This window comes from Pleurodeles waltl, chromosome 4_2 (genome assembly GCF_031143425.1).
Source record: "Pleurodeles waltl isolate 20211129_DDA chromosome 4_2, aPleWal1.hap1.20221129, whole genome shotgun sequence".
Lineage (NCBI taxonomy): Eukaryota > Metazoa > Chordata > Amphibia > Caudata > Salamandridae > Pleurodeles > Pleurodeles waltl.
Genome location: NC_090443.1, coordinates 86,003,819 through 86,019,260, shown reverse-complemented (window position 1 = coordinate 86,019,260; position 15,442 = coordinate 86,003,819). Strand labels below are relative to the sequence as shown.

General features: G+C 43.6%; 1 protein-coding gene across 5 annotated transcripts in view; it reads left to right on the top strand.

Annotated features, from left to right (window-relative positions):
- R3HDM2 (R3H domain containing 2) overlaps positions 1 to 15,442 on the top strand; it is a 1,111,447-nt gene that overhangs the window by 404,878 nt on the left and 691,127 nt on the right. For all 5 annotated transcript variants that reach the window (XM_069230792.1, XM_069230791.1, XM_069230789.1 and 2 more), the window contains 2 exons: positions 12,791 to 12,931; positions 14,412 to 14,520. In XM_069230792.1, coding sequence (XP_069086893.1) covers positions 12,791 to 12,931; positions 14,412 to 14,520 — 250 coding nt within the window. The remainder of the gene's footprint in view (positions 1 to 12,790; positions 12,932 to 14,411; positions 14,521 to 15,442) is intronic.

Here is a 15,442-nt window from a genome sequence, read left to right as displayed (position 1 = left end):
ACTAGTAGTCGGACTGGTATTCAGGGGGCATCTCTAAGATGCCCTCTGGGTGCATTTTACAATAAATCCCACACTGGCATCAGTGTGCATTTATTGTGCTGAGAAGTTTGATACCAAACTTCCCAGATTTCAGTGTAGCCATTATGAAACTGTGGAGTTCGTGTTTGACAAACTCCCAGACCATATACTCTATGGCTACCCTGCACTTACAATGTTTAAGGTTTTGCTTAGACACTGTAGGGGCATAGTGCTCATGCACATATGCCCTCACCAGTGGTATAGTGCCCCCTGCTTTAGGGCTGTAAGGCCTGCTAGAGGGGTGACTTAACTATGCCACAGGCAATGTGAGGTGGGCATGGCACTCTGAGGGGAGTGCAATGTCGACTTAGTCATTTTCGCTCCACCAGCACACACAAGCTGTGAGGCAGTGTGCATGTGCTGATTGAGGGGTCCCCAGGGTGGCATAAGACATGCTTAGAGACCTTCCTTGGCAACAGGGCCCTTGGTACCTGGGGTTCCATTTACAAGGGACTTATCTGTGGGCCAGGGCTGTGCCAGTTGTGGGAACAAAGGTACAGTTTAGGCAAGGAACACTGGTGCTGGGACCTGGTTAGCATGGTCCTAGCACACTTTCAATCATAACTGGCATCAACAAAAGGCAAAAAGCCAGGGGGTAACCATGCCAAGGAGGCATTTCCATACATGTCTGGATCCAGTCTGGTGTCTGCAGAACATTCAAGATGTCAGGAATCTGCAGGTAAGTAAGTTGTTCTACTCCAACTTTAGCATCATTTATAGATGGGCATGCGACCTGTCCACCTCGTATTGAGGCTTTAATACTGGCTTTATGTTGCCTGGCTACGAAAATCTGAGTATCTCAATCTTTGCAGGGAGTTGGATCTCTGAGCTGCTTGACCTTATTGACCAGAGTTTAGCTCACATAATGAAGTAAATTGGCTGCATATAGCCTATGGCGGATTTCATTATTATTTGAGTGCATGTACACTGCTGTGTACATATTGACTGCCTAGGGTTCCAAGCGTAATTGGAGATATTCAAGTATGTGAGCCTATGAAAAATACCAACGTTGGATAACTATAGTTATAGATAGGTATAATTTTCTTATCAGAAGTCCTCCTGCCCTAGGGCAGGAATATGGAAAGGCACATTCTGCTATCTACTAAGGGAAGTAGAAAAAAATAAACCCCTTCTGCCCTTTAACAAGGTCAGATTGGTAATCAAACAAGACCCAAACCCCTTGATCAAGGGGTGGTCTAAAATAAACCAAATTCCCCAATGCCATTGGTATAAGACATGTATGGGTCTGTATTACCATTAGTATGTCCTTGCAGCTGTATGGTTTGTCTGTAAATGCTAAGGTCCTAAATTTAATTCTGATTGAAGCCTGTTAACTCTGTTCCAGTAATACCAGTGTTCTGGATATGGGTACTATTATGGGTATATGGTTCGAGTATGTTTTAATGATGAGCGTAGCTAGAGGTTATACCAGTTTAGCTATGTGCTATCTAGGATATTAGTCTGTTACTGCCCAGCATGAGGTATGTGTATGAGGTAACTAAGACTTTGGTATTTTAATAGGGTCCTCAATAGCCCGATAAATCAGACAAAGCTGAGTGATATTTATTTGGGGGTGGGGGGGTGTTTTGTGACTTTTAAGACAACTTGGTGAGGTCAAACTATATGGTGTTTCTGGGCTGTGTGAGATGCATGTGCCTTTTCTGAGTAATAATTTCGAATGCGGGTTAATATTTGATTTTATGATTGTGGCCGCTGTGAGTTCTCATACCCAGATATTTAGAAATATAAAAGCTATTATTCATGTGTGTGCGGTTTTGTCTCTAATGTGTGAGGTTACTTTTTTAAAACTTTTAGGTGTCTAAGTAATGCTTGGCACTTCATTGTGCAACTCCAGGAGATGTCTCTTGTTTAATATTTGCACTATTGTGAGCTTGTTGGTACCAATCTACATGAAATATTTCAGTTGTATTGAGTCTGTCAGGCACTTTCTAATGTATTGTGTTCAGTGGCTTGTTAGTTAGGAAAGGGTGCTGCTGTTAGTCCTGTGACACCAGACTTACTGGGGTTTGTGCATTATTGGATGTCTGCAAGAATGTTGTCAGTTTCCTAATTGAAACATGCTCTAACTACTTTCTTGCAACTGCACAGTAATTCTGTAATATGGACTCAGTTGTCCTCTAATCTCGCATAAAATCTTCTTTTTTTAATTTATTTTTTTCCCCAGAGACTTTGAGCGCCACCACCTTAATGTTTGCTTTCTTCCCTGAGCAGGATACATGGTTAGGCCATACCACTTTCCCCCTCTGTAGCTGCTGCAGCAACTGAAAACCATATTTTTTCTATGGTTGGAGTTCCTTCAATTTCTCCTCAGGTGACTGGCTGATTCCCTCTTTTAGTGCCACCAATGTTGATCAGTGTTCCCTTGCACTGGACCGAGGCTACCCTCAAACATCGAAATGTACTCCTTGTTTATTGCAGGCTTTCCTTTAAAAGGTTGTAGGATTTCCTTATTATTGGAGGCTTTCCTTAAAAGGTTGTAGGATTTCCTTATTCAGCCCCACGGAATCCATGCAGGCAGGTCCCTTATCAACACTATCACAATACTAGCTTCTTGGTGTCATTCAAGAAAGGAATGGTACATCCATTTTGTAGTGTGGTGGAACACTCTTTGCGAGACACTTACCAGCAGGCTCCTGATCTTCAGTAAAATTGACCCCATAGCAACTGTCATCCAATGAGGCTGCGCTTGGATGAACTCTGGAAACGTATGGACAGGTGTTGTCTTTCAGGACAGTGAATATTTTGGTTTGAGATTCCAGTCAGAGAGGCATAAATGCAAAGCAAAGATGCAAAAATGTCACAAGAAACCTCTGGTTGGATGTTTGCCAATCTCTGGCTAATATTGTTTGGGCTGATGTGCCAAAGACCTGAGTATAGAATGGCAGTTCCCTTATGCAGGGATATGGCCCTGATTAATTACCAGTGGCTTAGATTTATTCAAGCATTCCATCCATTACTTTTTTTTTGTATACTTCAGTTTGTCTCCCCCAGTGGGACAGGTATGACCAAACACGGGTTACATGCACACTTCATCACGGGAACCAAGCTGTGCCTGGCTGATGAGTCCATAACAAGGGTGAAACCGGTCTTGGGTTGCTTGTGTTACGATTCAGGGAGGACATGGCTTGGCAGTTCGGGCTGGGCTGTTCCGATTGGAACAGGGTTGATACTGATTTGCACATAGATGTTTACAAACTTAAGTGACATGGTTTGCAAAATAATGATGGATTAGGATGTGGCCTGTGAAATTATCAGTGATTGAGATTCTTTTAAGCATTCCATCCATCACTTATTTGGTGTATTTTAGTGTGCAGACCCTGGTGCAACAGCAATGAATAGTTAAAAATGTTTTTAACATTTTTCAACCTTCCTAGATTTAATGCTAGGTGAAATGCTCTAGATCTGAATACAGGACTGGATAACTTGGCTGCAGCCCTGTAACTGAGTTTCAGATCACAGAAAAATTGAAACCACCTCCTAAAATTCTACCTCTCATTCAAGGTTTCATTCAAATGTAGTAAATGATGTGGCCCAGGATTCTTTCAAAACCGGTTTACAGTGGATGGTTACAGGTGTTATGGTTAAAATTTTCTGTCGGGGAAACAGGCCACTTGTTTTTAAAACCAGTTAAGGTCAGTAGTGGTTTTCACAGATGTAACAGTGGTTCAGCAATAAATATGAAGCCAATTGGGGTACCCATCTTTATGGGCTAGTATATAAAAAAATTATCACTCATAGCCATAGTATTGCATTTGTAGAAGTACTTATGGATATGGGTTCTACTTGATACCATGAGTTTAGGGCTACGGACAAGCTATGACCGGAAACAGCAATGTCTCCATTACCCTAAGAGGCAGAGAGATGGTAGTTCTGGAATAAAGACCAGCAAAATTCCCTCCACACACTCATAGGACATGCAGTGCTCTGGGACTGTAGCAGTTTATAATGGCCACCAAATGGTACACTGCAAGACAGAGAGTGTGCGGTTTTGCTTCTAAAGAGAGTCAAACATCTGCAGCTCCATGACCAGGCAATTTTTGGTTGTGGTTTTTTTTTTTCTAGACTAGCTGGGATGCTGACATCTTGTGGTTTCTGTGAATCTCAATGCCTGTAGTGATCCTCTATGTGGAAACTCAGTCAGCGGGTCATTCTGGAGGGCTTTGAGAGGTATGGGACAGCTCCTTTACACTTAAAAGTCCATCTTCTCATATTCCACAAAGTAAAGCAGCTATGTTTTCCATGAATCCAGACTGGTCCCTCACTTTCTGCAGAGCTGCTAAGATTCGGCTTTTAATAGTATGAATGTCAAACCCTGCTTTATGGGTCCTCTGCAACATACAGATCTGCAGCTTACGTGGCCTAGAGGCCTATTATGCCACTTTGGTTTGCTCAGATTTCCCACTGTACCTCTAAAGTGCAGACTGTTGAATTTATGTAACGTAAACTAATTCTGGAGAAGGTCAACTTCCGGTGTGTACTCCTGTTCATGCAGTCTGGATTTTTCTGGGCTCCAACTGGTGTAGTGAAAAGGTAGGTGCAGGTACCTTGTAGGCGCAGTATAGGTTGGGGACAGATTAGGCTCACCTGTTTACAAGGAGGGGGTAATATTTTTATATCTAACCTTTCACAATTTTTCATTTCACTTTTTTTACTTTTAATCATTGATCCGTGTTTGTTGACATCTACAAAAACAGGCTAAAAACACACACATCTCACGCTGTTAAGGAAGGCATGATGCTTGAAACCAATGCCTGCTACTGCCATTTTGCAAGGTGTGTAGGGAGCATTGACTCATTTACCAATCCCCTTTCCCTGAGAAAGGTGGGATGATAAGTTTAGGACTCTATTTTACCACTTGTCCCCAAGTCATTGGCAAATGTGGATGTGAAATGTTTGACTCCTCCCACCTGAAGCATAGATCAAGGTGAGTTTTGTTTTCCACAATTTGCAGTTTTGACATGTTTTCTGAGACAAAATTGCAGTTATGTTGGAAACTGCCACATCGTCAAAATTATTACTATTTATCCATTATGGTATTCCTGAACAACAGGAGAGTGAAAAAATATATACCTTTACCCCTCTTTGTTCGGCAGTGCACAGGTCTTTTTTTGTTATTTGTTTTTTTGTTATGGGGAGAGTGGAAGGGGTTAAAAACATAACCTTGTTCTTAAGCAACCTACCTAAGGAAAACCTACAAGCAACTCCCTTCTGCAACAATTATAGGGTGGAAGTAAACAGCATTCTGGAATGTGAATGGCTTAAAAATATAACTTCCACTTTTTTTTTTTTTTTTAACAAATCTTTTATAGAGTTTGCTAAAACGTGCATAAACTTTATGTATATATATATATATATATATATATATATATATATATATATATATATATATATATATACATCTAGTGTTGGGCTCGGAGTGTTACAAGTTGTTTTTCTTCGAAGAAGTCTTTTCGAGTCACGAGACCGAGGGACTCCTCCATTTCGGCTCCATTGCGCATGGGCGTCGACTCCAACTTAGATTGTTTTCTTTCCGCCATCGGGTTCGGACGTGTTCCTCTTCGCTCCGTATTTCGAATCGGGAAAGTTAGCTGAATATCGAAAATTCGACGGTATTGTTCGCGCTCGGTACCGGTTTAGTGTTAGCGTATCGACACCATTAGTAGAAGTGCTCGGGCGGCCCTTTGGGGCTTCCGCTCTTCAGCATGGCCTAGTCGGCCCGACCGCATCCATCGATGAAACTAATGGACCAGACCCCCTTCTGCTTCTGTCCGAAGTGCCACTCGAAGTATCCTTATACAGACCAACACTTGGTCTGTAATCTGTGTCTATCACCAGAACACAGGGAGGATACTTGTGAGGCCTGTCGGGCATTTCGATCGAAAAAGACCCTACGCGATCGAAGAGCCAGAAGACTACAAATGGCGTCGACACCGAGGGAACAACTCGACGTCGAAGAGGAGGAAAGATTTCCATCCAGGGAACGGACTAAGATGATTCAGAAAGTGAGCGACCCGCGATGACGCAGAAAACAGTGAGTAAAACTGCCCCGTCCAAGACTCACACAAAGATCGTAAAGGCCAAGGGGATGCCACCGCCAGCAGGCCATGGCTTAACCCATCGAAAAGATGGTGACCAAACTTCGGCACCGAAAAAGGCCAAAGAACTGCCGAAGACATCCGACTCCGGTCGAGATTCAGGCTCCGAACGATCTCGGCACCGAGAGTTCGACTCACCCAAGGTGAGAAAAGTTACGTCGGAACTGAAAGACTTTCTCGGAAGCTTCGGTACTGAAAAAAGCGGCTTCGGAGCCGAAAAGAAGCTCTTACACAGAAGAGCAAGGACTTTCCGGCCAAATGCAAAAACACAGATTTGAGCAGGAGATCGGTATGGGGGAACCAGACCATACCCAAAGGAGGTTGCATATCCAGAAAGAGACTGGGAAAATACAAACTCTTCCTCCAATTAAAACCAAAAGAAAGCTTGCATTTCATGAGGCAGAAATACAGCCGTAGGCAAAGGTGGCAAGAGATAAAACACCACCACCAAGGTTTTCGCCAAAACCTTCTTCACTGCATTCACCACAGCTGTCCCCGGTAACAACACCCCCAATGCAGTCACCGACCTATACAGGGATGACACAGGATGATCCGGATGCATGGAACTTATGATAGTCCGGTATCAGACAACAGCCCAGATTGTTACCCAACAAGGCCGTCACCTCCAGAGGACAGTACCGCATATACGCAGGTACTATCAAGGGTAGCTACATTCCAAAATGTAGCAATGCATTCAGAGCCAATAGAGGATGATTTCCTATTCAACACCTTGGCGTCCACTCACACTTCCTACCAGAGTCTGCCAATGCTCCCAGGCATGCTCAAGCATGCAAAACAGGTCTTCCAGGAGCCAGTGAAAGGAAGGGCTATCACACCTAGGGTGGAGAAAAAATACAAACCTCCCCCAACGGACCCTGTGTTTATAACACAGCAACTTACACCAGACTTGGTAGTTGTAGGAGCAGCAAGCAAGAGGGCAAACTCTCAATCAGGAGACGCTCCACCGCCTGACAAGGAGAGTAGGAAGTTTGATGCAGCGGGCAAACGAGTGGCAGCACAGGCAGCCAATCAATGGCGGATCGCAAACTCACAAGCCCTACTGGCTCGCTACGACAGGGCACACTGGGACGAGATGCAACACATTATACAGCACTTGCCCAAAGAACACCAGAAACGTGCCCAACAGGTTGTTGAGGAAGGACAAGCAATATCCAACAACCAAATAAGGTCCGCATTAGACTCTGCAGACACAGCAGCACGAACAGTCAACACTGCGGTAACCATTCGCAGGCATGCATGGTTACGAAGCTCAGGATTCAAGCCAGAAATCCAACAAGCTGTGTTAAACCTGCCTTTCAACCAGGAACAATTGTTTGGGCCGGAGGTGGACACAGCAATTGAAAAATTAAAAAAGGACACAGACACGGCCAAAGCCATGGACGCGCTCTACTACCCACAAAGCAGAGGCACATTTAGAAAGCCACAATTTAGAGGGGGGGTTTCGTATGCAAACACCAGAACCTTCCACCTCGCAAACCAGACCCACCTATCGGGGACAATACCAGAGAGGAGGGTTTCGAGGCTCATATAGGGGTGGACAATTCCCAAGAGCAAGGGGAAAATTCCAAACCCCTAAAACAAGTCAAACCAAAGAGTGACTTCAATGTCACAAAACCCCAACACTTGACACCAGTGGGGGGGAGACTTACCGCATACTACAAAAACTGGACACACATAACTACGGACGCATGGGTCCTAGCCATTATCCAACATGGTTATTGCATAGAATTCATAAATTTCCCGCCAGATGTGTCCCCAAGAGCACACAATATGTCCAAACAACACTTACACCTGTCCAAGCATTGTTATAAAAACAAGCAGTAGAGTTAGTACCCAACCATCAAAAAGGAACAGGCGTCTACTCACTATATTTCCTAATTCCAAAGAAAGACAAAACGTTAAGACCCATATTAGACCTCAGAACGCTGAATCTCTTCATCAAATCGGATCACTTCCACATGGCAACACTTCAAGATTTGGTTCCCTTACTCAAAAAAGAGGACTACATGTCAACATTAGATCTCAAGGATGCCTACTTTCACATACCCATACATCCTTCCCACAGAAAATACTTAAGATTTGTAATACACAGCGTACACTATCAATTCAAAGTGTTACCGTTCGGGATAACAGCCCCAAGGTTATTCACAAAATGCCTTGCAGTAGTAGCCGCTCACATAAGGAGACAGCACATGCACGTATTCCCTTACTTAGACGACTGGCTAATTAAGACCAGCACTCAACAATAGTGTCTTCTTCACACGGAATACGTTATAGAAACTCTACACAAACTAGGGTTTTCTATAAATTACCAAAAATCACATCTGCAGCCACCACAAATACATCAATACTTGGGAGCAACACTCAACACACAAAAAGTGATTGCCACTCCAAGTCCACAAAGGGTACAAGCGTTCCAAAATATAACATTACACATACAACCAAACCAACACTACCAAGTAAGGTTTGTAATGAAACTTCTAGGCATGATGTCTTCATGCATAGCCATTGTCCCAAACGCAAGATTACACATGCGGCCCTTACAACAGTGCCTAGCAAAACAATGGACACAAGCACAGGGTCAACTCCAAGATCTAGTGTTGGTAGACCGCCAGACACACTTCTCGCTTCAGTGGTGGAACCCTATAAATTTAAACCAAGGGCGGCCATTCCAAGACCCAGTGCCTCAAGACGTGGTCACAACAGATGCTTCCATGAGGGGGTGGGGAGCACACCTCAACCAGCACAGCATACAGGGACAATGGGACAATCAACAAAAACAACTGCACATAAATCATTTAGAACTGTTGACAGTGTTTCTAGCATTAAAAGCATTTCAACCACTGATAGCCCACAAACACATTCTTGTCAAAACCGACAACATGACGACAATGTATTACCTCAACAAACAAGGAGGGACACACTCTTCATAACGTTCTGAGTGAAGACCCTCCTCCATTTGGGATGGGGCTATATGGGAACAAGGGCACAACGGACTATCATCGCTTTTCTGTGGTGAAGATCTGTGTGTGAAGACCTACCTCGCGGCCGTGTTACCGAAAGTCTTCGTACATGGACCTTCGCCAGAGAAAAGCGATGATAGTCCTTGGTGCACTTGTTCCCATGGTGCCCAATCCCAAATAGAGGAGGCTCTTCACCCATCTAGATTGTTAGATGCACAGCCTTTTGAGTTAGTTAACTCTGTATTTTTCTTACACAACCCATGACACAACGAGATACGTAGCGTAGCTTAGGAGAAATTTAATATATTGGTCCTGATGAAGCGCCATTAGATCCATGTGTGCTGTTTAGGCGTGAAACATGTTGACCTTGATTAGTGGTTGAAGGGAGAACTTTCCTTTACCCCTTGCGTTTTTGGTAGAGTGTTGGAACATGTAGAGGCTAAAATAGTGTAGACCTCTGTCGAACCCGGGACTCTGCACTGGATCAGAATTTTTGTTTCTTGTCTTTACGGCAGTATGAAGGTTTGGCAAGTAATAAGCTGGAATGTGCAAGTATTTGGTTCTGGATATATTATATTGGCACACTTTTCTGTATAAAAATGTTTCATAAAACCTTTACCTTTGCCCACGGCAGGGGAGGGAGTGAGGACGTGATTTAGTAAAGCTTCCCAGTCGATATTGTACAAGGTGGAGCAAAGGCAAATCACCACCCTCCCTTGGCCAGGGCTTGGAAGAACAAGTATGCACTCCTGACTTCCATCAAATTAGCCGGGGGGATGAAGAAAGAAAGCCTCCCCCCACCCTTGGGCAAAGCAGGGAGTGTCTGGCAACTCGTGGGAGGGCTTACCCACAGTACTCCTTATCCTGGACAAGCCCGGGAATAAAATACATACATATACATATATATAATACTGTGTATATATATATATACACAGTGTACTCAACCCCTTGGACAAAGTAGGATGTTGAAATAGATCTTTGATGGACTGATTCCTCACCTACTCTAAAAATTTCCCACAGACTCCAGACTGTCTCCGGAAACATTTTCCTGCACCACTTATGAATTCCAGGCAAATGGTGTTGTCCCACTTTCAGAAGTGATCGTACAAAGCTGTACAAAGGCATCATTCCTGCGTGCTGTCATCTGTCCCTTTTTTGCCACCCTTCCACATGGAGTGTGAAGCAAAGCCTAGCACAAGAAGTAAGGTCGATCATGCTAAGACAGTCAAAAGACGAGCCTTGATGCAAGAATAATAAATCTAAGCTGAGTCTACTCTTTCACTCCGCTCCTGCTCCAGAGAGAGGTTGTGCAGTTGGCGTTCTAAGGATTTGACTCTGCTACTATCTGTCTGACTCTGGTTCCATTTCATAGTTGGAACTGATGTGGCCCAAACTTCTCATGACGTTCTAGACCTCACATCAGATAGAGGCCTTCAAGGATGCAGTGCTACAGCTTTTTGGATGATTCAGGCCCCCTTAATCTGCCAGGGCCTCCTGTTTGACTTCTTTCAATGAGGCCCTCCTTGACCTCATTAGTCTCACACCCAGCCTGTTGCATGCAGCAGACCACACTTATGCTGAAGGCCATGCCCATTTCAGCTGACCTGTTTAAGAGGTGCCGGTGCCATTTCTGAACCAGATGCCGTTTCAGTTCCTGGTGCAGAGTTTGGCTAGATCTCGACCAGTGTTGTGCTGCAAAAACTCCACAGCCCAGCTTCTAGTCTGGCAAGACTCAGCTATGATGTCTTAGCCTCCAGTAATCCTAAAACTGGTACTAAGGCAATTTTTGAGTCCAATTGTGGTACTGTGCATAGCTATCAGCATGTTCCCCATGATGACTTAACAGTTTACTCCCCCATCAATGCAGTGATACTGTTCTCTGCTTATACTTAAAAATGCTAATGTCTTTGACACCTCTCCTGACACAGAGGTGAGCTTGTCGTTGGGGACCCTTACCAAAGATGTTTTTTTTATCATGTGGTACTTTGCAGAGATGTTAAAGCTGAGTTGCCTATTGTGGGCGAACGTGCTCACAGAAATTTTGCAGCCAAATCTTCAAGTTTACAAATTTTCTATCCTTCATTGAGGCCCTGACACTGGTGGGGGCTTGGTTCAAGCCTTGCTCAGTACCACCAGCGAGTCAGTATAATGTTATGTGCCTCACACATGCCCTTGGAAACCCTTTCTTACCGACATAGTATCAGAAACCTGTCCTTTTAGACTTTACAGCATCTGCCAGAAAGGTAAATCCTAACGCCTTCCACGTGGCTCTGAAAGACAGGGTATTAACGTGCATTGCCGCACTGAGGAAGGGGATACTCTTCTCTGCCCGTCTGACTCTGAGGCCCTTTAAAGTGGTTTACTGTCTGGGGCTGTAAACTCATGCCTTCTGAAATGGTACACTCATGAACTCGGGGATGTGGTATGCAAGGTTTGCCTTCCTTATCATAGGAGTTCAGAAACGTGTTCGCTCAAACAGCCAGTGATGGACATGATGTGGTCATGTATATTTTGTTGGCCAGCTTGGCACCACGGACTGCTTTGGCCATGCAATGAGCATCACTGAGGTGGTCTAGCACCATGCCTGAATGTGCCCCATAGGATTTTCTGGTGAGTTGCAGGCATCAATATTAAGTGATCAGCCTTCCACTCAGCCTACTTCATAGGGAGAACCTGCTGTTCCAACAACAAGGCAGGGTTCTGCACCCAAACCTCCATGACATAAACCTTGATGCATGGAAATTGTGCAGAACCAGCTGAGTTGATTTTATCTGCGTGACAAAGTTATGGGTGTGATTTGGCTACTAGTACTCACCACCCCTGTGCAAATGCAATTTTTTTCCAGCTGCTGAGCAGAGTTAGTGCCTTGATGTAATGACCATCAGCTTAGTCCGCTTCAGGTAACTCTTTCTGATGTTCTTCCATTTGTTAAGTCTTTGGCCCTGCACAACTTTTCTTTTGGCACCTTTAAATGTTATGTTGTCTCTTTCCGCCTTCTATTTTTGCTTGATCAGGTGATCTTAGCCCGCCTGTTTTGACAATTATTAGTGCCTGCTCTCCTACCTTGCCACCCAGCCTGTGAGCATTACCTAGAATGAAAGGTGAGGTACAGAGGAAAAGAACAGGTCGGTCAGACTGCACAGTTTTGTTTGCTGACAACAACGTTTTTAAATCTTTTTTGGTACAATTTCCATTAGTGTTTTTATGTCTACAGTTGTTTAAATATGTTAAGTGAGGAAGAACAACAAATATGAAGAACAGGAAAAGCTGCAAATTGATTGTTATAGGTGAGTTGTGTTTTCATAATCTTGACTGCAATCAATGAGTATCTTGAACAAAAAGAGCTGCAGATTGATTGTTAGAGGTGAGTAGAGTTTTCATAATCTTGACTAATCAGATAACAAATTAATTTCCTATTGTGTGCCCAGCATGCATCTCTGCAGTGATTCTTACATTGCTGTGTGATCACCTTAGCTTACCTTCAAAGCTCTGCCCATCAGCCGTATGTCTTGTTTGGCTCTTGCCTCATTGTGCCCTCTCATAAAAGGGCAGAGCTCTTGGGGATGAAAACATATGAAGCCTCATCTGATAACTTTTTTCCTTTGGTTTTAGTAATCAATTCAAAAAGTTCCCCCAGATGACCTCCTATCACCGGATGCTCTTACATCGGGTAGCTGCGTATTTCGGCATGGACCACAACGTTGACCAAACTGGAAAAGCTGTCATCATTAATAAGACTGGCACCACACGCATGTAAGAGGCCTTGGAGAACTGACTGGGCTGCAATCTGCTTTGTTACTTCACTGCCATTGTGGTCTCCCTCATCCTTTAATTCCATAAGGGCAGGAATCCTCTCAAGCAAGGCATTCATGGCACTGTGCCTTAAATGTGAATTTGAGTCTGTTGTTTCTAGCACACTGATTCTGGCACCTTTCAGCGTAGTTATGCTCACACCATAAAAAAAAGCTGAATGTTTAACCTTGCCTCTTCGCGCAGCTCATAGAAACACATCACACAGCATGTGCGCATTCTTAAAACTGTGTGCTCTGGGGTGTGATGGACCCACAGCTGAGAGTGTGAGATTTACTGAGAAATTGTTATGTACACTTCGCATGCCCAGGAAGAGGTGTGTGTATTTGTTCAACTCTGAGCAGAGAAAAGACCCTTGTTTGCTTTCCTGAAATTAATTTCCCACAATCATTTTATCTTTTCTTCTCTCATCTCATTGCTGTTTGCTTCCCTTTCTATCCAGCTTTGTGCTTATCTCTTTAATTGTTTTTTCTCTATCAGTTCCACAGTTGGTTTCCCAGTTCCTTCATTTTCTTCATTTTCTTTATCTCCTGCCTTTCTACAGCACTTTCTTGCCGTTCTCTCTTCTTTTCTTCTCTTGTTTCTAAACTTTTGCTTTCCTGCATCGCATCTTTTGCTCGCTCCTCAGAACATGCCCCGTCCCCTCTTTTATTCTCCTGTCCACTCTTGCTTGTGCCCCTGGCCTCTCTTGCTTATATTTAGCCCTTTTTGCATTCCATTGTCTTCAAGCTTTTGCCCGATTGCTTTGCAACTTGCTTGCTCCTCATCATGTTTCACCTATATCACTCCTTTTTCTCAACTATCTTGTGCTTTTCTTGTGTATCTTGCTCAGGTCTTTGGTGCCTCTCCTATAGTTTTTGCTTGCTCACCTCTCTGGTTTGTCTATTGCATGTTGCACTTGCTTCTCTACATCATCACACCTCATGCTGTTGAGCATTTCACTCGCTCCATGCTCTTGCTCTTTAGTGCATCTTTCCGACAATATTCTTGCTCCCTTGTAGATCTTTAGCCATGGTCTCTCGCATATCTCATATTCCTTTTTACACACTTCCATTTCTCTCAATCTTTATCTCTCCCTTCAAGCTCACTGTCTTGCATCTCAGTCTTTCTAATTTTGTCCTAAACTCTTCTCTCGCCTCGCCTTTCTTTATCATTACTCTCATTTTCTTTTAATTATTTCTGTTTGTTTCTGGTCATCTCTTTTCTTTTTTCCTTTCACTTATTTTCCTTACACCTTGCTCTCTCCTTCCTTTTTGTTACTCTTTTTTCCACTTTTGTCCTGCCCATTTCTCTTTGCCTTCCTTCCTTCTGTATTCTTTCTCTTCAGTTCTCTTTCACTTTGTTGATTGAAGAGAGCTCTCTTTTGGAGGAGTACATAAACACATTTTTTTTCCAACTTAATTCTTTTCTTACTCTACCCCAGACCTGAACAACGGTTCTCAGAACACATCAAAGATGAGAAGAGCTGTGATTTCCAGCAGCGATTCATTTTAAAGAGGGATGATGCAAGCATGGACAGGGATGACAATCAGGTGAGACAATGTACTGCATGACTTCATAGCACATCAATTTTAAAATTTTGGTTGTCTGGATTGGGATAAAATAGACCACAAGGTAAGCATGTGACCCGTGGAGTAAACAGAGGCTACACTACTTATTTTAGTAACCCAAAATAAGTGGGTGCATTGAGTTCAACAGAAAGCTTTATTGAGGATACATAACAGCAGGTAATTGATGGGCTGCAGCACTGCAACCCTTCTTCACACACGCTAACTACAACAATAATAACTGCAATACAGCCCTCTCACATGAATAGAACAGGCACAATTGACTACAGCAGCGTTTCTGATGTATGTTTAACCAGATTTGTCAACATTGAAATTCACCAGGCCCCCAACTGGTTCCAGAAAACTTTCTATAATATCCCCGCCCCGCCACCCCCACCACCCGGGTGGTGGATGGTATCATCAGACTTCATTTCTAGATGTGGCAATATAGACCTGCATAAACGTGACACCCCTGCATGCTAGCTTCAGTTCCTCTTTTTCTTCTCCCTTTGACATGGATCCAGGGCTCTGTTCCCAACTTTTTGGGTGTTTTACTGACTTTAAAAAAACACAGAATGCATAGATGTCTTCCCCGAAGACTGCAGAATTTAAGCCATGTTGCAACTGTAAGAAGCAGGTGTTGGCTATGAACACACATGTATGCAGATCTTTGGTGAGTTGACGCTAAACAGTACTCAAAAGTCCCATGATAAATGCTTCCAAAAGCCATGCTCCATGAAGCCAAGATTTGCATCGCCAATCACAAAAAAAACTAAGCTTGCCCCGTTCAAGGTCTTCAGGTCGGTCTCAGACCTCAAGAGAAAAGAAATCAAAAGAAAAGTCCTGAAAGAAGCATAAGAAGGGCAGTCTGGATTCAACTCTGTTCCGCCACTCCTTTTCCACAAAC